Source organism: Cololabis saira, chromosome 20 (assembly GCF_033807715.1).
Source record: "Cololabis saira isolate AMF1-May2022 chromosome 20, fColSai1.1, whole genome shotgun sequence".
In the NCBI taxonomy this organism is placed as follows: Eukaryota; Metazoa; Chordata; class Actinopteri; order Beloniformes; family Belonidae; genus Cololabis; species Cololabis saira.
Window position 1 is genome coordinate 17,945,714 of NC_084606.1, and position 27,590 is coordinate 17,973,303.

The 27,590-nt window shown below is 41.1% G+C and overlaps 1 protein-coding gene across 2 annotated transcripts in view; it reads left to right on the forward strand.

The window, feature by feature from the left end:
• Nucleotides 1-8,575: 8,575 nt before the first annotated feature.
• Nucleotides 8,576-27,590, forward strand: part of tnfsf10l (TNF superfamily member 10, like) — an 81,345-nt gene continuing 62,330 nt past the window's right edge. Inside the window, exon 1 of one of the 2 annotated variants that reach the window (XM_061709681.1) lies at nucleotides 8,576-9,183. In XM_061709681.1, the coding sequence (XP_061565665.1) occupies nucleotides 8,935-9,183 (249 nt within the window). In that variant the 5' untranslated portion in view covers nucleotides 8,576-8,934. The remainder of the gene's footprint in view (nucleotides 9,184-27,590) is intronic. The other variant, XM_061709680.1, reaches the window with a different exon arrangement.

Sequence of the window (27,590 nt, forward strand, 5' to 3'; positions counted from 1 at the left end):
TCATATAATTTGTCACCATAACCTATAAAACACAAAAGGGTGTCTGACATTTGGTGACCATTATGAAGTTTTCCTAAACCTACACCAAAATACATTAATGGAGACCCTGGACTGCTGAACTATTAGAGTAATACATCAAGCAAGAATGTGAAAAAAAATTCAACCTACATCTTCAACAACTAGTGTTGTCAGTACGTAAACATTTAAGTGTTGATAAAATACAAGGTGACATTACACAGTGGTAAACATGCCCCTGTCCTATCTTTTCTTGAAATATTTTGCACGCGTCAAATTCAAAATGAAACAGCAAAAAAATGGAAAAAAAGAGAGATTATTCAGTTAACATTAGATATTTGTCTCATTTGCGAATCATTGTTGTCATGGTTTATGTCACATTTCTTTGGGGGGGGGGGGGGGGTTGCACAGTTTTGGTATTTAGGTTCCTGTTTTATTTTGAAATCCCATGTCCTGTTTTAAGTTATGTCTTGACTTCTCTTGTTCCCATCTGCACTGATCGTTTGCACCTGTGTCTTGCTAAGCCTTCTGTGTATGTCTTGTCTTTCCCTTGCTCCCTGCTGGCCCGTACTCTTTCTTCTGCCATGTGTCATGTCATGCTTTTGGTTTTCTCAAGTTTAGGCTTGTGGTTTTTGGTAATTCCTGCTCAGCAGCAATTTTGTGTTGTTTTTTTTTGAGTAAATAAACCACGTGTTATTGGAACTCCTGCCTCCTCGTCTCTCCTGCATCTGGGTCCTACTCAGCCCCATCGTGACAACTGTCTTCTGTTTTTATTAAACATTGTACAGAATGTCCCAATGTGCATTAAATACCATAGACAAACTTTTTTGATAAACGTTATTTCATGAGTTTCAATCCCTGTTGTGAGCGCCACAACTCTTGAAAGTTTTGTGATATATTGAGTTTGACTTGAATTGTGTTTGTAAAGATGAGCATATATCACCTTTTACTTACCGTCTTTACAGAGAACTTGGGCTTCATGTTGGTTACATCTTAGAAAATGATTAAACAAATATTTAGACTATTTAAAACCACCAAAGATGATCTGCTTTATATCTGTAGCTGAAAGCATTTAAAGTACGATCTGAAAATATTACCTCAGATCCAAACCCCATAGACTTTAGAGTCAAACGTATTAAAACTTAAAAGTTCTTACATAACATGTAATTAATCCATATGTTTGTTAAAAAGTCTGACAATAAAATTAAAAATATTAAATCACATCAAGAGAAGTGGGAAACTTTAAATTTATAGTCCACTGAAACAATGTTGAATTAAAAAAAATACTAAGTTAGTCTACTTTAGTCCCAAAGTATAACGTTGTCTTGCCTTTGGACAACACACCTGATTCAAATGACTGGAGCACCAACAGCTTGTCATCAAGGTCCAAACAAGTCTGTCAGTGGTCCGTTAATTTGAGCCAGGTGTATTAGAGCAGAACAGCAACTGAAACATGTGGGACAGTGTGTCCTGAGGACCAGGGTTGAAAATCAACTGGACAATGGACGAACCTTCTGAGATATCACCCAGAGGTTTTCTGAAGAGTTTTTTAAAAACCTATGTTTCTTCGTATTGTGCGGCATCGTGTTACAAATGGTTGGCGTGAACAACCCTCAGAAACTGTCTGGAACTTGCCCACCTTATGTCAGTCACAGTTACAGTTAGCACTTTCAGCCTGACTGACTTAGCTTTAGCAAACCTGTGATGCTAGTTTCTTTACTTTCATTCCTATCTACAATGTATGGACAATGTATCTGTTCAAACAGATACAGTTGTTGCATTACACAATTTCTCCAGATGTTGTACAAAATGAACAACTCTTGCTATTGAGACTAAAACCATCTTTTGGAACCGGAATGTAAATGTTTATCCCACTGCAAAGCTTTAATGAGCATGCATGGAGGTAAAATGCTCTGAGGATTTTTTAATTTTTTTTTGTTAAACTCTTCACATAGATGTTGAAATAATCAGATAGTTTGTGTTCAGGAAAAAACAAAACATAACGCAGTCTGGCAGTTGTAAAAGCAAGCTTTTAAAACACATTTAATATAGTTCATTAAAGTTTAAACATTCAGGAAAAATGAAGAAATAATGAAAGCAAATACTGTATCCATTTAACTGGAGATTTTTTTAACTCTTATTTTTGATAACAGTAATTGCAAACACAGGTCCTGTTCTGCATTATCTCCTTCATCCAGTGTGTTCTGGGTTTGCGTGCATGCGTTTGGTCTATTAAATGTTTATCCAACACACTCCAGTGTATCACCACGGCTCCCATTAAGTATTTGATTTTCAGCTGACAAAAGTATGACTAAGCTGCATTAAGATTACTGGCAAACGGTGCTAAAGGCTGTATGAAAATGTGATTATCGTGGAGAACAAATGGAAAAAAAAAACATCGAACAGCTGTGTTTTACTCTTCATCCAGTGACGTGTTTTCTCCCATAAACACACAAGAACTGCTGCAAAACAAGATGAAAGGCAGAAACACCTCAGTTAAGATGTGAAAAAGAAGGAAAATCTCCTCCTTTTCCTTTGTTCCCTACCAGAAACAGCTGGAAAGCAGAGCGTGTATGCGTGTGTGTATGAGGGTGTGTGCATCCAGCCACAGGCAGAGCGGTGTAGCAGCTCCAGGAGCAGGACGAGCTGGGAGTCAGGCTTGGATCGCAGCCAGCTGGACTGCTCCGGCCCATCAGAAGTGCAAGGAGCTTCTCTCATCTTAAAACAATGGTTTTCACAGTGCAACATCTCTAGGACATTACAGAGTCTTCAAACCAAACCAGGAACGCAAGAAAACTGAGGCCAAATTAAAAAAAACACGTCATTATGGCACCTGCTGATTTTACTTTTTTGTCCTCTGATGAACAATAGGTGACACTTTTATTTCTGGAATGCTGTAACATTGTCTCCAGGAGCTATTGGTGTAGTAAGACCAACAACCAAGCAGATTCATTTTTTTTATTTTTTCCATATAATAGCTATTCCTGGTGTTATTCAGGAAAAAAAAAATAAAAAAAAAGATCCCAAGCTCCTCAGGTTTGTACACCAGATGTTAAACGTATCTCTTCCTGCTGAGAGTCTTGACATTCCTGGACTATCAGTGCACATCTTGGCATAAAAAAAGACATTGGAAGCTTCCTGAAACAACTTAAGGTTATGTGAAATTTTAAGGGCCCCTTCTGCCATCACTTTGGGAAGTGCCATAGGTTGTTTTGACCAAACTACAAATGGCTGAAAAAACCTAGAAAGGGGACGGTTTATAGCACCTGTACCGAAACATTCTGCTGTTGTTTTGATCTGTTGTTCTCCCTGGTTCCAGTTAAATCTCTGTAGTTGTTTTTTTTTTCAGTTTTAGGCAAATGCCGCCAGAAGAAAATGCATTGCCAAAAAGAAGCTTATCTCAGACAGCATCCACCAGGAACACCTTCACATGTCAAGGCGCCAGTGCCAGATGGGACGTCCTGTGGAGTTGTGATACTCTACCCAAAATATTTCTTCTCGGGGTGAAGCAAAGCCCATGTTGTACTTTGGATTTACACGGTTTGCAACGGATTCCAAAGTTTTAAAGCTTTCCGGTCAGAAAAGGTCATCGTAAATGCATGGATGAGTGGAGAGATTATTTCTATGAGTTCGAAGCATGCCTGTGGCCACTTTTGACCTTTCCCAGTTTAAACTCAGGGAAATGAGCTTTAAAATTCTTAAAACCAATACGACAAGAAAAAGATGGCGATCTTTGAACCACTGAAGGTCAAATAGGAGGATGTAGCCCTCTTCTAAAGGGACCATCATTTATTCATCTATTCTAACATAATTGTATTTATTTTATTAGTGTGGTTTAGTTTATTGTTATCTAGTTAAAAATGAGCAGATATGTGTTTTTAACCACAGTGTATGAGTGTATGAGTTTGTCTAAGTTAAATGTTGATTTTATCTTGTAAAGCACTTTGCATTACTATTGTATGAAAAGTTCTATATAAAGTTAGATTTGAATTGATCTAACTATGGGCAATTTGCGGTGCAACAAGAGAACAAAAAAGACAATGCAAAGTGACTTTACTAAAAAACAAAGGGACGGGGGGTGTAAAACTAGTCTAACCCAAAAAAGTAAACTAAAAGTAAATATATATGCTTTGCTCTCTCCTTTAGTCTATTTCTGTCTACAATTGTGATGCTGCTTCTCCAGTGAATCGGACGATGGCAGATGCCACCACAGAGTCTTAGAGGATCCTTAGCCATGATTCCTGCTCCCCAAAGGACTGAATTTACCAAAACAGGTTTATTCTACTCCGGTCCTTCAGCGTTGTCCTTTTGAGTTTGTTGTTAGGTGTGTCTGCTATCCAATGTTCACAGGTGAATTTGTGGTATTTTCCGTGCCCTTCTGAACTCCATCGCCTGCTCCTTCAGTTGTGCTCCACTGAAGATGTTTTGTTTCTACGTTTGGCTCATCCGTTTGGTTTTATTTACAGTAGACCTGTCTCTGAGGGCTTGTGGTTTATTCATTTATTATCATTCTTTGTCTTGGTTTCTCTAAGTTGTCTTGGTTTTATTTTTGTTTTGTTTTTATCTTAAAAGCCGGGACATTTCCATTACCCTTTAATCTGTATCAATTAGAATTGCAAATGGCCAGTGTGCCTATGTTAGTTTCTCAAAAATGTGTGCGTTACCAAAATGTGTTGTTTTTCCTGGTAGTTTAAGAAAAATAATATTTCAAAATTCTGCACTGTTTTTTTTTTCTTTTTCTTTGGCATCTTCAGTTCACATAATATGCCAAAGGAGTTTATTTTTCAGTAGAAACCGTATTTCCTTGGGAAGGATGCAGCAGGCAAAACAACAGGAGGCATTGCCTCCATAACTCAACACATGTTATGCAAGCTATCCCAAAGATGGACATATGATCTCCAGCTTGTCAGCAAATGCATGATAAAATCAGTGCAAGAGCTGAAACCACAATTAGACATATGTGATCTCAGTCCTTTAGATGGAGGAATGAGTTTTCGTCAAGAACTCATTTATAACCGTGTAGGCAAGGAAACATTTTGGGAAGCCTTTGTCCAGAGGCAGTGTTGACGTTTTTAGGCTAAAAAGCTGAGGATGGATTGTCATAATGCAAACGTGTGTTGTGGTGAGATTAATCTATATTCCAGATCTTTTCTTTTTTCTTATTTAAACATGGGTCCCGTGTCCTCCAGATCAAAAATGAAAAAGAAAAAAAAACATCCAGACTCTAATCGGTAGCAAAAGTCTAAGATTCAAGCTCCTCAATAATGAGGGATTGTATCAGTGTCTTAAGCAACTGAAATGTACATCCCTGTGATGACAGCAGTGATGTAGAAAAGCACATGGAGATTTTATAAGAACATATGCTGCATCAAAATAGCATATTCTCAGGAACATACATGCATTTTTCATTGAGACAAAGTGGAGCCACACTCTGCGAACGTTACAAAGATGTGGCTGGGGAAGAAGAGCGTAAAGGTATTGGACTGGCCTGCTTGCATACCTGATCTATGATCAATGGAGATTTGTTTTCAAAACAAATGCCAAAACAAGTACCATGTACTTTTGAACATCTTAACATGCATTTGCAAAAAGGAAAGGTGAGCATAACATCTGCAACACTTCATTGGATGCCCATCCCTGTTGATTCAAATTCAAACCTGAAAAGGTGAAAACTGTCCACAACTATGTCTTGGCCTCATGGAAATAATCTTTCAACTCACCCATGCATTCAGGATGACCTTTTCTGGTATGAAAGCTTTACAGCTCTGCAATATGTTGAAGCCATTTTCAAGTACACCCGAGCTTTGCTTCCCCCTCAGAATAAATATTTTGGGTGGTGTATCCCAAATCCGTAGCAGGTTCCATCTGGCACTGGCGCCTTGACTCTGAAGGTGTTCCTGGTGGACGATGTCTGTGATTAATGTCTTTTCGGGCAAGACATTGTTTCATGGATAAACACTGGAGATTTGATGGTAACCGGGAAGAATAATAATTTAAAAAAGCTTTTGCAGAATGTTAACAGCATTATCACCGAAATAATCATCTAAATTTGTTGAATGGTGGACTTGTAGATGCAAGAAGAGGTTTCAGGGCAGTGTGTTGAAAAATGTCTTCAAATACCTTTTTGACTGCCAAGATACAGTATGTACCAAGAGTAAATAACATGTATTTATAGAAACATCAGTCACAAAGTGCTTTAGCATAAAAACACAATAATAAAAACATGATAGCAATAGATAAAAACAATAAAGAAAAAAGCTGCATTTTGAACACACCGGAGGCCGATCAGGCATCTTTTGTTCAAACAAGAAAAAAGAGAATTACAGTAATCCAGCTGTGAAGGGAAAAAGAAGCATGAATAATCGCTCCTGTTTCTGCCGAAACAACATGTCTTAATTTTGCAATGTTTCTTAGATGGAAAAAAGCTGCACGAGTCAGCTGCTGAATATGAGCATCTAAGGACAGAGAACTGTCCAGAATGAGCCCCGAGGTTATGCAAACTTGGTTCAACTTGGTTGAATACAGTTTGTTTCCAGGACTTAATAACTGTTAAACAACATTTTACTTAGTGAGACTACAGGGATAATCTGGATGGAAAGAGCAAAGGAGCTGGAGATCATGAACGTAAAGATGATAGGAAATGTTGCTAAACTTTGTATTTAAATGGCAGGGGGACAGGGAAGCTTTTGCTGACACAGTCTGGGTTGGTCAGTGAGGTAGGAAGTGAACCAATCGAGGACAGATCCAGAGACACTCACCATCTTATGCAGCTTGTCTATCATTATACTGTGATCAACAGTGTCCAAAGCTGAGCTTATAGGTCCAAAGAGTACAGGCATGTGAGGAAGTCCCAGCAGGATCGGATAGCTTTCACATCTGGTGTCCAACTCTTCTAAACCTTGGACAACATTTTCCGGTTGAAAACCAACAAACAAAAAAACTAAAAAGGTTTCTAAAATCTGCTTAACCAATGGCCTTGATAACAGCAATAGATCCCAGATGCAACTTCCTCGAATAAAAAATCTACTACTCATCTACAGCAGTAGGTAACACACAGAGGTGTCTTATTGTTGAATCAGCTGATGTTGGATCAATTTTCTTGTTCAAACAGTCTGGGAGGCTGGTCTTTGAGATGGCTCACTAACCAAACCAGCATTTCAAGATGAGAGGAGTTCCTCATACCTCTTTGTGACTGGCAGCGATCCAACATCGCCTCCCGGCTCGTCTGCCTCCCATCATAGATAAACAGCTCTGGACAAACACACACACCTCAGATCTCTTTTAGCTTTTTCGTAAGTCATAGTCCAAAGAGTTAATTTTGAATATCAACACAGAGACAACACAGGGGTCCAGTGTCTTGTATGACATAATATCTGTGCACAAATCCTGGGTGAGCCGCAGAGCTTCCTGAGCACAGAGGAATGTATTTTCCAATAGCATGCATTATATTTTAAAAAGGTCTTCTTTTCTAAGAATGTGGCGCTGCTTGGACTAGCAATCCGTACTGGGTGTACCCCAGCCTTTGCCTATAAACAAAAGGCCCCAGCAGGACCCTGTGACCCTAAAAAACTAAAAGTGGATGTAAATAATGGATGGATTGAACGGTACCGGCTAATTGTAGTTTTTCAACAGTAATAGAGAGTCACACCTATATATTTATTTTTTTCTTGTCTTTGGGATGGATGCCCCACATGCATGAATGTCAACCAGTGGAATGTGTTGGGGTAAGTTAAGCTAAGTTAAAACCAATCTAGTATAAAGCAATTTTCTTTTTGGGTTAGAAAAAGATAAGTTTCTAACTTAATTTATGCCTTAATGATAAGGAATTGAGTAGCCAATACAGGAGGCATGCAGACTGTGCATGCGCTAATAAAAGGTGAAATTAAGTGTTATACATGAGGTGGGTGTCGCATGTTTTCTTCATTTTCAAAATGACACTTTTTTTCCTGCAAAGCGGTTTATGTATCCTAAATTGCTTTCTTAAATGAATAGATAAATAATCTTAGAAGGTTTTCAGTTGTTTCCCCTCAGGTCTTCCCCATCTGCTACAAGACATCCTCTGAAATCCTCGAGGAAAGAGCGCCCTCTAGTCAGTTTGAGGTCGAGGGAATCTGTTGCTTCCCAGGCGCGCACACCCACGTCGACACATACTCACAGAGACAAAAAAGAAGTAGTCGTTGACACATTTGGTTAAGGATGAAAACCACACATTTAATAAGAAAATAAATGTCATCCCCGTGGTGAGACCCAACGCTTTAATACACTATAAAAAATGATTCAGGAGCTGTGTGTGGGGTAGATGCAACAGCAGCCTTGAGATGTTGAAATCCCGATTATTTGATTCGAGCTTTGCCTTCTCCCAGTTTCGGGGAGGAAATTGGGGAACAATGACTTTCCACGGAGACCTCCGCTGATAAGTATCTATTAATGCTTTTGTTGTGGTGTGTCTGGTTTGGCATCGGTGTCTCGGCCTCTGGAGCTGCGCTCGAACAAAAAGCCGCATGTGGGCGCGCGCGCCTGCGTGCGCGAGGGCGCATTCCTCCGCAGCTCCAGGGTGATGAAGAGGTTAAGCCTGCCCTCTCCTCCTCTCTCTCCCTCTCTCCCTCGGTGTTCGGCCCACAACTCCAGCTGCCTCCTCCAATCCCACATTTCTGCAGCAGCTGAGCGCTCAGCAGACATGGACACTTCAGAAGTTTAGCTCCCAGCTCTCTCTCTCTCTCTATCCGTCTCTCCTGCGCGACTCCCTCCTCTCTGAGCTCCAAATGTGAAAGCTGCAACAGGCTGGCGGCCGCATGGACACCTAACTTTCTCTTGCTCCAATTTTTTGATTCGGTCAGTCGGTCAAGTCTGTGGAGGCTATTGTTGTCTTTGCTGCGTCCTCCCTTTGGTTTTCTGCTATACTCATGCGTCGGGAATGCCATGGCCACTCCGAGCGCACAGCAGCCGCAGATGCAGCAGCAGCACCCGCAGCAGCAGCAGGATTACTTCAGGTCCGTGAGCAGCGAGTCCACCGCCTACATGATGGTCCCGACCGGCGGGCCGAGCGGGGCAGGACGCCGGGAAGCGCCGTCCAAGATGTGGCTGGCGATGGTGGTGATTGTGGTGGTCGTGCTGCAAATCGCCTCGACCACCGGCCTCTTTGTTTACCTGAACATGTCCATATCACAGGTAAGGAGCTGTTGCGCTTTCGCTTTAACGGCGCGGGTTTTTTTCTTTTTTTGCATTTTTGCGCACACGCGGTGCGCTTTTTGTTGCGCGTGTGTGTGTGGGATTCCAAGAGAAAGAGAGAGAAAAACAACTTCACGCAAAGTGCTTAAGACGTAATGTTTCAGTGACTCCTATCATAATAAACACCATATGATGTACAATGCCGTGTAATTGCTTCACTGAAAAAGTTCAGGAAAACTTCATCGCGCTCTCCGCATGATTGGTTTGACACATTCAGGGGAAAACGCCTTGCCTGACTGGGGTTGTCACACAACGCTATCCGGAATTTAAAAACACTCATAAGAAGAAGAGTCCACTGCCTGTCTCTCAGCCCGGAAGCGTTCACTGAACCCAACGTGCTCAGCTGCGTGCGTGTAAACTACAAACCCGAGCCAAGTGGGCCAGCGCAGGCTGGGGCGCGCAATGCCTTTCACTCGGTTGCAGATGTTGGACAGAGGTGAAATGTGCAGGGCAGCAGTGGAGGTGGGCTACCCCCACGTGGCTTGTTTTATTCCACCTTTATGCTCTGAAATAATAATACATGATAGTTCATATAAGAACACATTTGACAGAAAAATGCTCCAGTCACTGAAAGCGAAAGTCTTCATTTGTCCTGTTTTAAAGTCAGACATGGTGCTTAATATATACAAGTTTTTTTCACCGAGTCAGGGAAAACAGACAAGTTATTTGGGTTGGCTGTGTTGTTGTGTGTCGAGGCATAAAATATGAGAGAGATAAGCTTATCGGGTAGATTGGCTCTAATTGCTGCCTGTATGACAGAGGTTCCCGAATACGCATCCGTCCTCCCTTTTTTTTTTGTTTGCAAGGACAATCAGTGTGACTCAAACTGTCACAAAAAGAAAAGGAAAACCCCCGTGGAATCTAATGCTGGATATGGGATGGACGGAATTGGTGTGATTTCCAAGAAGCGAAGTGCGTGTGACATTGAAGTTCACATTATTCTAGGGAAAAGGTACAAATAAAACAAACGTCAGATTGAGGCCATGTAAGGGGCAGGTGATTGTCCCATTCTTCTTCCCGATTTTGCACATGCTGTTTTCCATTCACTCTGTTGTTATTATCCCAAACACCTACATTTGTGCAGCATTGAGCGTGTATGAAAAGAAGCCTGCGAGCGCTCTGGCTCAGAATATTGTCCAGTGTTCACGCGTGATGGGCTAAATTTAATAACCGCTGCGGAAAGTATTCATACAAGGAAAAAGGCGCCTATCTTGATGGAGAAAAATGAAATAAATGTGATAAGCAACAAGTGGAAAAAGATGTCAAATATCTTTTATCTGTTATTCTTTTAAATTTTAAATCGAATCATGTCGGAACCGGCATCTCCCTGTGGAGCCGATCAGAGGCACAGTTAAGGGCATCAAAGAACTAAATTTGATCAACATTTAATAAAGCGTTATCTGTCAGGCCATCCGGGCTTTTATGAAGAGTTTGTTTTTTGTTATTTTGGTTAAGAAGCCAAGACTTCACAGTAGAACAGTGTAGCCTCCCCAAATATCTAAACAGCACTGAAATAAATGTCAGGTAAAGTCGTTTTTATTCTTACATCGAGAACATTTCAAAATGCAGTTGCCCCAAAGTACTTTGGTATCTTGTCCATCTTGGACTAACTTTAGAAGTTCAGTCACTGCTGAAACAATAAAATAACTAATTCCTGGCTTTTAGGCACGGACATAGATCGGACACACTGATTTAAATGATCATTTTAGGCAAACTTATCAACAAGGTTAAAGATTTGGGATGGGCTGTGGAAGAATTTGATGACACAGTGTTTTTAAAGCAGCACAAAGGAGGGTTTTGTGTTAAAGTATCAGTCTGACTTACATTTGAAGGAATATCTGATCACTTTTTGGAGGTGTTATCAAGCTTTGGAAGTCTTCCATTCCTCATATTGGTACAAATAAATCTGAGTAGCTTCGGACCCCCACTCCTATTGTCTAGGTAACAACTGCATTTTGCAGAACACTGTCAATGATGGAAGATAGAATGATGGAGGGATCAAACAAGAGATTTAACAAGAATAAATCTTGCCAATCTCTGTGCTGCTTTAAGGACTGGTCAATGTTGGTTGACCCCCCAACGTGCTTTGGTCAAAATACAAAAGCTCACTTTTCAACAGGTTCTTACAGTTCTGTTCATAGCAGGTGGTTTTAGACTCCACCCCTCTCTCCCTTGAGGGATGTGCACCTTGTGAAATTATTGATAAAACTATTTGCGGCCCACTTGCAGGAAATTGTGTCAGAGCTTCAGACACTTCAGACAGCCAGACATAATCTAGCTAATGAATTGTCCTCATCAATAAAGCTCCCCTCTAATGACCTGATTGTAGGTTACTGTTTTGAAAAACAATTAGAAAAATTATAGATGGCAGAAAAGGTGCATGGAGAGCAGTTTGGAGATGACACTGGATGGACTTAATGGAAAACAGAGCCATGTATATGCATATGGGGAATCCCCTGGTTCTCATGTGAAGGCCAGCTATTTTTAAATCTGGAAACGGCCCCTTTTTTCTCTCGCGGCGCAGCTACAGGCCATGCCAGCCGGGCGAAGGCAAACAACGCCTGGAACAATGAAGGTTGCACAACCAGGATTTTTCTGGTCCTGGCTCGGAGCTGCAGAATTCACGCGGAAACAAGCAGACGTGTGTGAACACAGACGCCACGAGCGGGTGCCCTCTGTTTCTGCACGAACACATCATGCAAAGCCACTGTTCGCTGCAGGCAAGAATATATTCTGGGATTATGTTGCCCATTAGTGAAGGCAGACGTTTGCCTGAACATCCTGACTCCAGATGTTAAGAAGCATGAGATCTGCAGAGTGACGTGCAGCTTTTCTGATTAGTGACACCTAATAAGGAAGTTAAAAAGCTCTTTTTTCTATTTTTGAATTTCTGAAATCTCAGCTAAAGGGGACAGAGAATCCCCCTCACTTTAGCAACAATCTTTCATCAGGTCAGGACATGCGAATGTGTGATGTTGCACACCTGTCAATGCAACCTGGCTGTATGTAGGGATTTTATCAAAGCTAAAAACTACAGAAATCTTTATTTGAAGGGTTTCAGATGGATTTTATTCAACATTTGAGAAGGAGTTAAACTTCTAATTGCTGCTTGCTTCTGGGCGAATAAGACGAAAACAACCTGTTTTTGCATGAAATTCTTTTCTCAACGTTTGTTGTGTAAAATCGTGTGAAATGCGCATCACAGGACAATGTACATTTGTGAATGGAAATAGATGCATTATAACACCTTCTTTATTTTTCATGCCGCAGCTTTGACGATAAAACTATATGAGCCTCGTCCCCATTTCAGTGTTGGTAAATTGCTTTCAGGAAAACTTTGTTGCACCTCGCGTCTGCAGTAAAACCTGATTAACGTCTGTATTTTATGGCCTCTGGCTTTGGCTCACATGACTCCCCCCAGAGATTTGCAGAAGGTGAAGTTTTCTGCACCCCACAACGCCAACAACAAACAAGATGACGCGTGCAGAGACAAAGATTCAGCCCGATCTGTGTTTGTTGAAAAAGGTTTTGGTTGGATTTATGTACGTTGGCGTTATGTTCCATTCACATGACTGGTTGACTGTTATTGCTTAGGTTCACTGACAGTCTCTGACTCAACCTTGTAATGCAACAATACCCTCGGTGTGTGTGCTTGTGTGCTTTTGTGCGGCCTGATTTACACAATTTCCACTTAATGTGGAGATTTGTGGGGGAGTGTATACATTTGTGTGTGTGTGTGTGTGTGTGTGTGTGTGTGTGTGTGTGTGTGTGTGTGTGTGTGTGTGTCTAATCAGCCAAAAACTTCTGCAAATTTGTCATTCCTGTCTGTGTGTGTGCGGTCTTCGTGTTCGTCTGTGTGTGCAGATCTTCTAAAGTGTTTATCTTTGTTTCGACCAGCTGAGCAAAGCAGAGGAAAATAGGGAAAATCTTTTCAAAATACTTCAACATTTCCGGACTACAAGGTGCCTGCGGCAGCTGAGGGTTCGGGTTTAGAATTACACCAGATTGTGGGATGGATTAGGTGTTAATATTGCAGGGCTTTGACCCCTTCCTAAAGAGGCAGGCTTACAAAATGAATTTGAGGACATTGCAGCAACTACAAGGATAATTTGAATCTATTTGGCAGCAAAATAAAGGTAACACGTTTACAGCAGAAGTGTATGAGCAGCCGGATGAGGGGGCTCGGGCATCTGGATGAGGATGCATCCTGGACGCCTCTGTGTTGAAGTTTTCTGAGCATGTCCCATTACAGTCCTTCATGTTTTTAGATGTTGCCTTGCATCAACACACCTGATTATAATTAAATGTCCTCATTAGCTTGTTATTATGGTCTCCACAACTCTGTAGATGCCACAGCTACTTGTATCACAGTGTGTTGAAGCGGGGTAGCATCTAAAACATGCAGGACAGGGCGGCCAGAGGACCAGAACTGAAAAACACTGCACTAGGAGGAGACCCCGGAGAAGAGCCAGGACACGCTGGCGGGACCATGTCTCTCGGCTGGCCTGGGACGACCTGGATGAAGTGGCCGGGAAGGGGAAACCTGAAATACTCCGAACAGGAGAAGCATTAATAGAGCTTCTTATCCTGTTTTATACCCGAACCTGACAAAAGCCCGTAGCAAGGCAGCAGTCACATTAACAAGAGACATTTGGACATCTGAAGTCAGCTGAGTGTTGAGTCGGACTGCTAAGTTTGTATAGCTTTGTGTCTTTATAAGAAGAAGAAAAAGGTTAAGAGCCTATAATCTGGTGGACTAAAGGGGTAATTCGTTTGCTCCTTTTAAGTTAGATTTTAAACACATTTCATTGTAACAAATGAGCGGAAACCTAAAGCCCTTTTTTAAAAATTCCGAATGAAAAAGAGAGGAATGCCTTGAATATGCACCAATTTGAAAGTAAAACTAATTTTTGAGAAATGATTAAAAATGAGGGTTCTTACCCATTTATTCAGGTGACGTTACTGTTATATCAGCGAGGCGGTCTTGACCTTTTTTAAATTACCCAGTTTATGATGATTAGAGTTGATATTAAGTCACTTTTCTTTTTGCATGCTGGTAACCTTGATTACTTATTTAGCTGTGCCGACATTTTAAGTTCATTAGTGACCAATGGAAGTGTGGTGATGATGATTACGACGATGATGATGATTACACATAGTTGCTGGCAATTTAGAATGAAAACAACAACATGAAGAGAGCTGTGATTTGGTCCTTCAGTATCAACTTGATCCGTCATGTCTTGAATCCAGGCAACAAACTGGTGCATGTGAACACAAGTTCAACCATACTGAACTCACTGACTCCGGGGATCCTTTTGCCAAATCTCTCTCCAATTGTTCAGATCACCATCGCTTGTTTGCCAGAGTTGACGTCAGCAGCTGGATGAATACGTTCCTGCAGATGCAGACGGAGCTGCTATGATTATCAGAGTCATTTCTGAGTAACTTCCGGGTATAGATATACGTATGAACCATTTGTGCAGTTGAGAATATTTCGAGCATGTGCTGGCTTGTTGCTAGCTGGTGCATCCTGGGGGGAGCCTGTGTGGACGTCCTGGTGCTGACTTCTGTTGCAGGGTGTGCTCTTGTTTGTTGTTGCTGCTGTGTTGGGTACAGGCGGTGGCCGTCTTGGCACTTCTGGTGTTGGTCCGTTGTAGGGCTGGGCGATATGGACCAAAAGTCATATCTCGATATTTTCTAGCTAAATGGCGATACTCGATATATATCTCGATATTTTTTCTGTGCCTTAATTGGGGTTTCCCTCAAAGCATTATAGCATAGCATCTCTGTTAGCTTCATTTTTTTCTGAGGCAAACCCTTAAAAAAACAGTCAGTTTTAATACAAAGCCTCGTGCCAAATGTCACACAGGTACATTTATTAACAGAGGTCTGCACAATATCAAAATGTATAAAACAAATGAAATAAAAATAAACTGCCTGCATATATAGAATAAAAATGTTTCTTGAATAAAATAAAACAAATATCCCTTTCCTGCATAATAATTAAATTAAAATACACTGTGCAATTAATACAATGTAGACAGTAACAGGCAGACTTTTCCACTGAGGTTGACAGTTGTGCAAATAACAAAACATTTGTGCAAATCTCAAATAAAACATTCAAGTCAATTTGTCACAAAATAAGCTATATCAAAATCAATAAAAAAAAAAGAAAAAAAAAAGATTTTTTCTTTTTTAAATCGATATAAACGATATTGTCTCGTACCATATCGTGTTTGAAAATATATCGATATATATTAAAATCTCGATATATCGCCCAGCCCTAGTCCGTTGCCCCTGTTCTTCCATCCTTTTCTCTCCCCCTCTCCTTCTCCGCTGTCCCTCTTCATTTATTGGCTGGCGGTTGGGGGGAGTGGTGCTCCTGCTGCCGGGATGTGGCTCTGTTGGGTCAGTTGCTCTTGGAGGCACCGGGGACTGGAACGCTGTGGTCTGGGGGGGCCCGGGATGGGGCGTCTGGGTTGCGGCCCCAGGCCCGTGGGTTCTGTCCCGGGCCTCTTTTCGGTGGGGCTGCAGGCCTTGTGGGAGTGGTTGCCCAGGGGCTCAGGCGCCTCCTGGGCTGGTCTCCCTGCCGGGTCGTGGGGCTGGCCGGCGGTTACGTGTCTGTGGGGGATCTGGGGCGGCGAGAGCATTTTTAGAACAGCTTAATTTGCTGTTGCTGAATTGTCTTCTTAGTTTTGGCAAGCCAAGATTTTTTGTTCAGATCCAGGTCTAAACCTGGCGAATGACAAAAAACCTCTGCAGTTAATGTTTCTTATCCGCAGAGTCCAGTGTTGCTTGGTTGCTTGGTCCTGCCACTTGCTGACATCTCTAGCAGCATTTTAGCCTTTCTTCCATCCTTCTGCATGGTTTACTCTACCCCGCTCACGGGTCTATTTAAGGACCAAAAGGGGCTCATCATGTAATCATGCAATCATGTTTTTAATACATCTAAGACAAGAACCTACACTGGTTGTTCTTCCTTTACTGCCTCACTTCACTTTAAAGACTCTTGCGGTAGCGTTACAACCTCCAAGTGCCGGAAAAGGCATCATGGGATACAAAATCATAACTCTGATCTATGTGTATTCAACACTTTAGTTTTGAATTGAAATATTTACAGAAGAGTAAGGAGAGTAGCTGCATGTGGAGGTAGTTCAGGACATTGGCAAGTAGCTGGCCGAACAGACACGCATGTGAGGAGTTAGTGTAGGGTTTGTGCAGTGAAAGGTTTGTCCTTTTTTGTGGGAGATACAGACAGCCAGAGTGAAACTTTCCCTCCACATTCACAAAAACACACTCATATGCTCAAAATTAGTGAACAAATTGGAGTAAAATCAAATCTGTCTTTGCAAATATTTAGATTCAATTCAAAAAGACTAACTAAACCCCTGCACCATACTCCACTTCCAAAATACACAGTTCCCCTTTTTGTTCTGTCTATGTAACTCCCGCCCCCCTGCACTCTCCGTGTGTTATGCTTTAGGGTCCACACTGCAGAATCAAGTTACAGTCGGTTTTGGAGCTCAAGGGTGGGATGAATTTTTCAGGAGTGACACAAGCATTTTTATTTTATGTCATGAGGCAAGAGATTGGAAATTGAGAGATTTTTCTTCTTTTTTTTTTCTGGCAATCTGTGTAACTAAACAGGCCCCAGACTGTTCTCCATGGTATCTTGTCAAGTGTTTGCATATATGTAAAACAGAGAGAACAAGAAAAACAAGAGGCTCCAGAGATTTAATGCACATGATTACTGGAAGAGGAATGTGAGAGGCATATACACTTGGCCTGAGTTGTGCTTCATGTCTCATCTCATGTGTCTTAAATGAAAATTTCAAGGCCTCAATGATGTCAGTAGGCTGGAGCACTCAAACAGCTCTGGCCCCTTTTGGCCCACTTAAACATCACAATCATATTATGCAAGTCATTTTAACCCCCCCCACCCACACACACACACACACACACACACACACACACACACACACACACACACACACACACACACACACACACACACACACACACACACACACACACACACACACAAAAGGGAGACAGGATTTTCAAGAAAATAAATAGATCTGTGGGATTTCACGCAGCGTGATGGATGTGATAGCCAGGGCCCAGTTGTTCAAAGGTAATCCGATGGGATTTTGGATAATGGATTGGATCAAATCTTGAAAATGGGTTGTTCAAAACCAGAAACGGATTCTGAGATCGGGTTAGATCGCGTAATCCAATTTTGGTTTTGATCTGGATAAAACCCTCAGTTTGGGTTGTTCAACACTTTTCAGTAGGATCGGGATAACTTTGATTTACCCCATGGTGGCTATTCTATTTGTTTGTTTTTATGCAGCTAGTGGCCGTCAGTGTGATATGCGGTCTAATAGCACTCTAGATAGCACTCATTATCTAGATTTGGTAGTCTTGAAAATTTGGGTCTGGATCAGACTGATCCAATTCTATTTTTTTTGAACAACTGGGATGAAACTGGGACGGATTACGTGATCCTGGATAACAAAAAAGGGATTTCAAAATCCAGATTACACCTTTTGAACAACCGGGCGCAGTTTACAGCCAGAGCGGCTTTGAAGACGCATTCATGAGAAGCAGCGTGGCGTCCACGCACTGATCCTCATGCGTGCTCGCTGTTTACGTGGCCAGGTCATTTGGACGAAGATGAAAAGCAAAACAGGCATCAGAAGAATAAAGGGAGGAAAGAGGAGAGAGAAGGAGCCAAGAAGAGGATCAGGACCTGAGGGTCTGTGTGCTGGCTGATGAGAAAGATGGGCGGATATCAATATTTAAACTTCTAATCTATTTTCAGACACTTCCTAGTGGACGAAAGAGAGACACTCACTTGTTTCAAACCACCTTGGTTTCATATTTCGTGCCATACTTGAAAAGTCTGCACTGTTTCCCGGGGGCTTTGAGACATCTTTTGGTGAAAATGTTACAGGGATTCAGGACAGACGTGCCATTTTCAACCGTGACCTGTCAGCTTAGTTCATGCCAGCTCATAGGAGTTTGTGGGTATTTTAACTCCTATTTCTGTAGTAAGTAGTAAGATGTGCAACTGAACTGGATCTGGACCTGCAAATCTCGACTGGCAGAACCGGACTGTGAATGGACAGGAGATGGCAGAAGGGGAGTGACGGGTCAGGAAGTGATGTTGGGATGGAGTTGGTAGGCGGTAGAAATGGAAAATGGGTTTTGAAATTTTTGAAATTTTTGAAAAGGGTTTGAAATATAAACGTAAACGCGGAAGTTTGAAACAGAATGAAAGAAATTCAACTTCAGAAGAAACTGACAGTGAGCAAGTGAAGAAAGGAGAGGAGGAACATAAAGTAATCATTAGGCTGGAACAGGAGGGAGCGTCGTTTGGTGAGTGGAACCCTATGTTGCTCACCAAAGCCAATAAAAAAGAAATGGGAGAAGTAAGGAGTGCTAGAGTGCTGATGGGTGGAGCCTTGCTGGTGAGCTGCAGAGATAGCACACAGCTTGGCAAAGCAATAATGACTAATAAAATGGAAGGAAAAAAGGTACAAACTACATTGGCTAAGGAATGGAGGCCCTGTGCAGGGATTGATTTATGGTATACCAGTGAAAGTAAAGGCAGAACAGATCAGAGAGAATATAACTGGAGCCAAAGTAAAAGAAGTCATACGACAAAAAACAACACGAGAGGGACAACGATGCGATAGCTTGGCAGTAATGGTAACGTTTGATGAAGGAAAATTACCTGAGAATAAATATATGGGATACATGAGATATGGAGTGAGACTGTATGTGCCCCCGCCATTAAGGTGCTTTACATGCCAGAAATTTGGTCATTTTGCGGCAGTGTATAAGGGGAAACAAAGGTGTGGGAGATGTGTAGGAGAGCATGAATACGGAAAGTGTGAACAAGGAGCCAAACTTAAGTGTTGTAACTGTGGAGGGGAGCATGCATCAGCTTACATGGGATGTGAAGTCAGCAAAAAAGCAGCAGAAGTGCAGAGAATTAAAACAACACAAGGAATAACATATGCAGAAGTGATCAAAAAAGTAGGAGTTCAACCAACAGGAAACCAAAGCAGGAAAACTTACAGAGGGGAAGTGAGAGATTGTGAGGGCTGTAAAAAGGTTAATGAGGACACACTGATTGTGGGAAAGAGATAATTTATATTGTTCATGGTAGATATTATAAACTGTACTGCTCAAACTGAAAGAAAAACTGAAAAAATCAAGATAATAGTGAGAGCAGCAGAAAAATACTTAGGAGTAGAGACCATAGGGTGAGAGGAAGTGTGTGGTATTTTGAAAGGAGGGACACCTAGCTCACAAACACCATCGCATCAGTCAGCAGACCAGGACGGTGGAGTAGCATGGGCTTAGGTATACTACAGTGGAATGCAAGGAGCTTGATTGCGAATGGATAAGAGTTTAAAACATTTGTATATGGACTGCAGGAAAAACCCAGTATAATTTTGTATACAAGAAACATGGATGAGGGCACAATGGGACTTTTATAATCCACGGGTACACAGCGGTGAGAAACAAAAGGACAGGGAGGATTTAGGTTTTGTTTTACTTTGTTTGTTTAGTTTTTTGGTCTATTGTCGACCTTATTTAGTCTGTAACTGTCAATCAAATGTTCCACACTCCAGTCCGGTACGTGGCGGTAAATGCACCTTTAAGTTGGTGCCAGCCGACCTTAAACTCCTAAAAGAAGAAGAAGACACCCATCCATAGGCCTTAGAGTAGATTTAATCCAGACATTTTCATGGAAAAACGTTGTTTATATCCGATAATAGTTTCTTAAAACACCTCCAACATTGAGAACTTTTTTATTATATTGTGGCATTAAGAGGCTGTTCAGGTCTGAAATACGGGGTCCATGATGCAGCTGAGTTGGTTTTCAATGACTTTGTGGAGTTTTTACGCGTCTAGAATGCAGCTTAACACAGTAACAGTTCAACAAAATAATCAGGTGACATTTCTTCATAGATGTTTTAGTGTTAAAGGCTCATGAACTGTAAAACGTGAGTGGAGCTGCAACTAACAATATTGTTGGGATTCAACCGGTTTGGCGATTGTTTTTTCGAGGATTTTGCAGTCATGACCTTCACATGCCTCATCAAAATTTGTTAGATAAAATTACAATTATTCATTACACGTGCACATGCCAGCCCTCCACTAACGCAGACTTTGAGAGATGCGAGCAGAAGATAAAGTCCATGCTAAAAACTCCTCATCAGGTCTTCATAATGGATTATTTGTTGATTATTTCAGCTAATTGTTGCAGCTTTACGACGCCTTTTATATCCATCATGACAATAATTTATCCACTGAATGCAGCTTATGTCTCGTGTGTGAGCCTGATTTACATTGCTTCTTTCACTTCTGCAGTCGGTCTTTCCAGTTTCTTTCTGCCGACAATGGAGAGCTGCACAAATAACGGATGAACGCTTTCACTGCGTCTACCTTTTGGCTCAAAAGGCCAAAGTTGCGACCAAAAAATCAGGTGAAAGTTGTGCGTGTTTGTGCCATTTCCTTACTGCTGCAGCTCACATGAATGATGCAGGAAGGGGTGCCGCTGAACCAGACAGCCTAAGTGTGCAGAGGTCAAAGCTGTAGTGCATGAGCTTAGTTGTATGTTCAAACTGAACATGAGAGGAGTGCAGCGCGTCTTGTCACGTGACCGAGCGTAGACACACAAACCCACCGCACACAGGCCCACAGAGGCTTAACAGCCTGATAAAACAGGCTATGTGTGTTCTTACATAGGAATGCTCATTAGGACGTAGCCACAGCTGTGTGTGTGTGTGTGTGTCCGTAATTTGTGTTGCGTGTTATCACTTTGTTTGCTCTGTCAACATGGCAATAAAGTGCTGATAAATGCTCAAGTTCCTATCAGAGAAATGTTGCAGCATGTAGCTGCTATCAGTGCTGCTGTGTTTGGTTTCTGTTAATGCACCTGGCAACAGTGTTGTGGTTGTTTTAGTTTTAGTTTTCTTTCAACTTTTTTATGATGTGGTAAATGCAGAGCAAACAGAATTCTTGCTAACTTTGAGGATCGATGTACCATTTCACCGCACACCTCAGTTTTTATCGTTTTGAGATGACACTTGACTTTTGGCATAAATCCACATCTCCATCAGCTCTCTTTTACAATCTTCACCCAAGTAACAATGACGGCAAGTTAAACAAACCAGTTTGATTTACAGCGCTTAAAGGCTAAAAAAGAAACTGACACACTGTGTATAGCGATAGAGCTGTCAGTGAACAGACAGCTGTGTAGGTCTTAACAAGAGAACCAGGAAAGGGTGGAAATATTTGGAGGGTGAAGCAGCGATGAGCTCCCCTGAAAAAGCGGCCCAGCACTCGGAACCATTTAAGCAATTAATGCCACTGTGACCCTGCAAAGGATATAGCGGGTATAGAAAATGGATGGATGGCTGGATGGATGGATGGATGGATGGATGGATGGATGCTCCCAGAAGCAGATGTCTGCAGCCATTGATAAAAACGGCAATCGTTGTCCCCATTTGAATGTGAAAGGTAAAACAGGAGCACAGTAATCATCCTTTGGGCTCCTGTTTTGCGTAGTAATATGGGAAAGATTTAATTAATTCGCTTAAAACTGCAACAAGTCTCGGAAACAATCATTACCCTTCTGTAAAAAATGGAGGGGGGCCGCTTTTCCAACAGGATGAAGAGCCAAGAACACTTTAACCCCCTCAGACCCTCCAGACCTGGTACATGGTCCGGAAGAGTACTGCTCTAAATGATACCTCAGAGCACCTTTGGGTTTAAGGGGTTAAAATCCACAATAGTGTAACCGAGGAGGCAACAGCGGATGGTTTTTCCATAGCTCTCACAGTCCCCTGGCCTAAACATCATGAAGAAAGCACTGCCCAGACCTCAAAAGAGCGCCCTTTGTAAGACAATCCAACAATCTCACAGAAACAGAAGCCTTTTGCTGAAAGAATGTAAGAAAATACCCCTGAACATAAGCAGAAAGACCCTTAGGTATTATATAAAGTATCATAAGCTGAGATGCTTGCGGAAATTAGTTGTGGATTTAGGCCCTATGTTTTTTTTTTTGCTACTATGAAACAACGAAAAGAATGCATTTCTTCTCATCTTTTCATCGTATGGGTCCACATGGCCCTCATTATGCCAGAACCAAATCATTCCCATATCCATTGTATGTAAACCGTAAAAAAAGAGGTGGAAAATCAGTTATTTTGCCCCCGTTAGAAATATTACAACAGAACCACATTTGATGCAGCAAGAGAAGAAAGTCATATTGTTTTGTTTTGGAGAAGATTACTCCCAATCATGAATTAAGGGTTTTGCAACGCCAAAAGAAGCCTCTGTCATTTTTAAACTGTTATTTTCTTCTAAAAGTAAACAAGATCTCAACATCTGTCAAAGGTTTGTGTTTAGAAAGGTCTGTTGGGAATACATTTAAACTAGGGGTGTAACGTCACGCAAAAATCACGTTCGGTACATACCTCGGTTTTGAGGTCACGGTTCGCTACATTTTCGGTACAGTAAGGGAAAAAAACATAAAAATAGCTTTTCGTTTAATTTTCAACTTTTGAGAACTATGGTTTATACATTTTCTTATAAAAAGGAAACATTAATGAAACATTAAAACAAATTAAAATGGAATAAAAAATACTATACTGCTTAAATCTATTACCAAGTCCTCCAATAAATAAAATATTCTCAAATTAAATAAAATACAAAACGTGTGTTTTAAACCTGTGTATGATCGCAGATGCGCCGCTATAAAAACACTAAAAGCATTAGTTATAGCATTAGCCTCATCTCAATTACTGGCAAAAGCCTGTTTAAATGCCAAAGGTAGCAGCGTTGACACGGTGCTGGTTTCTTTCTTCACAGCAGCGATATTCACATTTGCGTGGTGCCATTTCAAATGCATTATGAGGTTTGACATGTTGCCAGAAACATGCTCGATTACTGGTGAATGTCTGCACACTACTCTCGTCTTATCTTCTTATCTCTGTCCGTTGTTTTTCACCGGGAAACCGAAGTGTTCCCAAACAGGAGACCTTAAAGATAAGGGAGGTTCTTCAAGCTCTGGTTTCTTATTTGCAAGAACCATGGCGGCTGCTAGTGGGAAAAAAAACTCACGTGGGAGTCCAGTGCTGACTACAAACTTCAAGTCTGCTACTTAAGATGTCTGTGTGGGAACTCGGATTTTAAGTACGTAAAACAAGCCTGTTAACAAGTTACTGTTAAACATTGTATTTGGATCGGTACACCTCTGCACCGTACCGACAGCCCTGTACCGAAACGGTTTGGTACGAATACGTGAACCATTACACTCCTAATTTAAACTGTTGTGGAATCAAAATCTAATTAAATTCTCTGAGATTTAGCACTATTGATGAAAAAATTACCATAACCAATGTAGTCGGCTGCATCAATAATCAACTAATTCTAAAAATGAATTCAAAATAAACAATTTTATAATATTCTTAAGCTAAAATGCTACAAACCTGCTTCCATTGATAAATAATACTAAAGCAGGACTTTTAGTTGTTGCACAATAAAAGGTAGAGCCACATGCTCTCCAAGTGGAAGGTTACGACATTTACAGGGTTTATAGTGTTATATGATAATACATGAGCTTAAATTCCTAGGTGAATTGCTGTTTTCATGGTTGTTAAAAGGAAAAGAGAGTTTAACATTCCTAGTCTTCAAATGTAAGGATTTGTCTTAACCCATTTCACTCCAGGGTCCCCCTACTGCAGAGAACCAGATGGGTATTGAAATAGGCTGGAGTATATAAGGTTAATTTTGATGTGAGAATTTAGTCGGGGGGGGTCCTATAACTAACCTGATCTAACCCAGAAATTAATCTCAGGCACACGAGATAACTGTGTTGCCCAGTGTTTCCTCTCTCAAACGCTCTCTTATACTAATTCTGAGGTCCGACTCAGTAATACGTCCTACCTGTCATCCTGTCAGATCTGATTTCTTTACCCATTAAATAACCAGTAAACTCTTTCCTGTGCTTTTGCTCTGATCTCCTCCCAAAACTCCTCCACCCGCTCTTGTCTAACATGCACAAGAGTTGCCTCCTTGTTGGCCTCTCCTTTTGTCTTTCCCCCATGTCTCATTGACTGCAAAGAACTTTGCGGTTTAGGGGTTATAATGAAAGCCCAGTGTAACAAATTATCAAGGCTTTTGAAGATCGAAAAATGAATAAAATGTAAAAGAAATAAATGCACGCACACATAAATATCACCGTTGTTCAACTTTCTCAGAGTCCAGATTATAACAAAAGTTTGGCCTCAGGTTTCATATAATAGCGCCATGTTTTAAGCAGCTTGTGAGGTAACTTGGACATGTGGGAACACAAGTTATCCGTGAGTCAATGAATCAAGCGCTGACCACACATTTGGCCTTGTGCAGATGCTGAATGGAAAACTGTATCAAAAGCTCTGGAAGAAAGAGGAAGGCAGTCAAAACTTCTTTCCACACTTTGACTTTTTGGTAATGTTGTCATTTTTTGTTAGCTGATCTTGTCAGTTTAAGTTTACGTAAAAATGTTAGATCTGCATAACATCAGGATAACTAATAAGGACACAGGAAAATGCATATTAAATTAGCATTAGTGTTTTTCTCTGCATCTTTACTAGAGACTTTACTAGAGTCTGACATCTTTCATGTTTACAAGGATGAGGAAAACAAGCTATGATTAGTGGTCAACTAAGAAGCTCTTACTTCCAATCTATTGGTGTATTTCTACGATAAATATTTTCCATTTCCCATTTGAAAACATTGCAAATGGTCTTTTGCAAATTTAAGCTCTCTTCCATCATTACCATCTTGAGTCTCGTAAGTCTAATTTATGCTTCTCCATCAACTCGACGCAAAGGGAATGCCGTCGCCTCATCGCTTTTGTGTACCTTTTGGTGTTGAGGTCTACGTGTCACAAAACCATTTGCTGCCAAAACACTAGGGGTGTTGAGTGTCCGAAAGATCTTTCATGAAATCACTTGAAACTCACTGATTGAATGTTTAACTTTGAGTTACGCTTTTCTATGAGTGATGATAATTTGGCTGAGTGAAGTGACTAAAAAAAAGAGAAGTTGTCTGAGGAGGAGATCTGTAAGCTCTTTAAATGAGTCTAGCAGAAGGGACAAAGCAAACCAATCACAGCCCTTGCGTCACCTTGACACATAGTCCAAAAATTTGGAGGCTGTTGTCGGGCGATGCAGAGGCTCTTCAGAGAGGGGATTCTTGTTGAAGTAGAGGGTCTGCGTCACAACAGCGTTGATTTAACAGAAAAGCATGAATCAGGCTTTCGTCTCCTGAGTCATGATATTCACTGTGTGAACTAGTTTCCTTGTTGTCTCTCATGCGTCTCATAGTGCCATAAAGCGTCATGGCAGCAGATGATCTGAACAGCTGATGGTACTGTAGTCCAGTGACTACAGAGGTGGGCTTGGGTCTGGAGGACCCAGGTTCAAGCCCTGGAATGGCAACCAAGATGAACCACCTTGGGCCCCTGAGCAAGGCCTTAACCCTAATTGCTCCATGGTGTGTGTGTCTCAGATGTAAGTCGCTTTGGATAAAAGCGTCTGCTAAATGGCAATAGTAGTAATAGCAATCCAAAGTTACAAAAACTACCTTTAGTTACTGGGTGTTTTTTGGTGATAATAGGAACCTGACACCATAAGAACTACACTTGATTTCCTAACAACAATTAAGTAACCATCTTTAGGACTAAAAAGGTCTTTAAATTGCAACTAAGTCGGAAAACCCATTGGTCCCATTGGTACAAAAACTTGGACATGGGCCGCTTTCCCGTGGATGAAAGTCATGTGGTTTAAACCTTTATCCTCCTTTGGCAGACTGCAGTTTGTTTCTTAAACCAATGCAGTTATTGCACAACTGAATTGATGTCATCGATTGTCAACTTTTCTCTCTCAGATGTACCAGGGTTAAAGATGGCGTCTACAAATGACTGGCTCGGCCTTGAGACTCCATCAAGGAAAATCTTTGGTCTTTCTTGTTGATATTGCAAAAACCAGAATCTAGCCATTGTCAGCTTGTTGAATCTGGCTCAAGCCATCCCTCAAAAATTTCTACCCATACAGTAACATACAGTATTATTAAATTACCATGTCGCATGATGTGAACCAAGAAGATCTATGCAGTGAATATTCAAATGACTTGTGGATATCTGGTTGCTTTATCAATGAGCTCACATCCCAACCTTGAACTTGTCCTCTGGAGGAAGATGTTTAGTTCTTTGTTAAAACCAGAACATTTCACAATCTCCCTCAAATTCTCAGAAAGGGAGGGAAAATATAGTAGCAGAAAATCCCATTAGATTTCAAACATATCCCTCTGGTCTATAAGAGTTGTTTAATAGCGTCAGCATAATTCAACACCTCCTATGGAGCTGTGTGTTGAGAAAGATGTGTCTCAACACACAATAATGGATTCAGTTGCATGGCAAAATTACAGCACATCAACAAGTAACAGCTGCAGAAAAGGTTTTGAGTCAAACCAGATTGGTGTGGCTTTGATTGTAGATCATACCTCAGATCTGGTTGTACCGAATAAATCTAGATACATCCAAGTCACGGCTAAAGATTTTTTGCGTGGGGATCATCCTGTTGAGAATTATTTACTATCCGGAAATGCTAGACAAATGCTGTTAACATAATTTATTAGTGTTATCTTATTTCTGTTCTTTATAATATAAGGAAACATGTCAAATGGAGGTATTCCTGATCCCTCAGTTTCATGATAGCTGCTTTTGTATTGATCCTGAAAAGAAGAGAGGACATATAAAATGAATGACGGTTTCTGTAGTCACATCATGGTAAGTAATCTGATCCTCTAATCTGCCCCTGGTTCAAGGATTTGCAGCCTCATGATTAGCTGCAGTGGTAATAACAGCACATCAAATAGGGAAACCAGGTCCCTCATACGACAAGATGACGATCAGTTGTCAGGAATGCTGGGAGCATTTTGGTGTGTAATTATTGGATCCCATCAAGCACAGTTTTCTTTGAAAACTGTCAGATGAAACAAAACCTGATGAAAAGATCATTTTACAGATGATATGACATCATATATTTATTTAATGGTATTCGTAAGCTGGTCATGATCAGAATATGTATCAGGAGGAGATTTAAAGAAGACCTACAGTTAAGAATTCTACCGTGAGATTAAATTTACCTGTTTTGCTCAACTTGTTTGTCTTGACTTTAGCAAACCTGAAACTGATGTTCAGCATGTCACAGTATCTTACAGCATCTTATTAGAGCCAGGGAGAATGAGTATATAAACAACAAAGAGCAAAATACAAT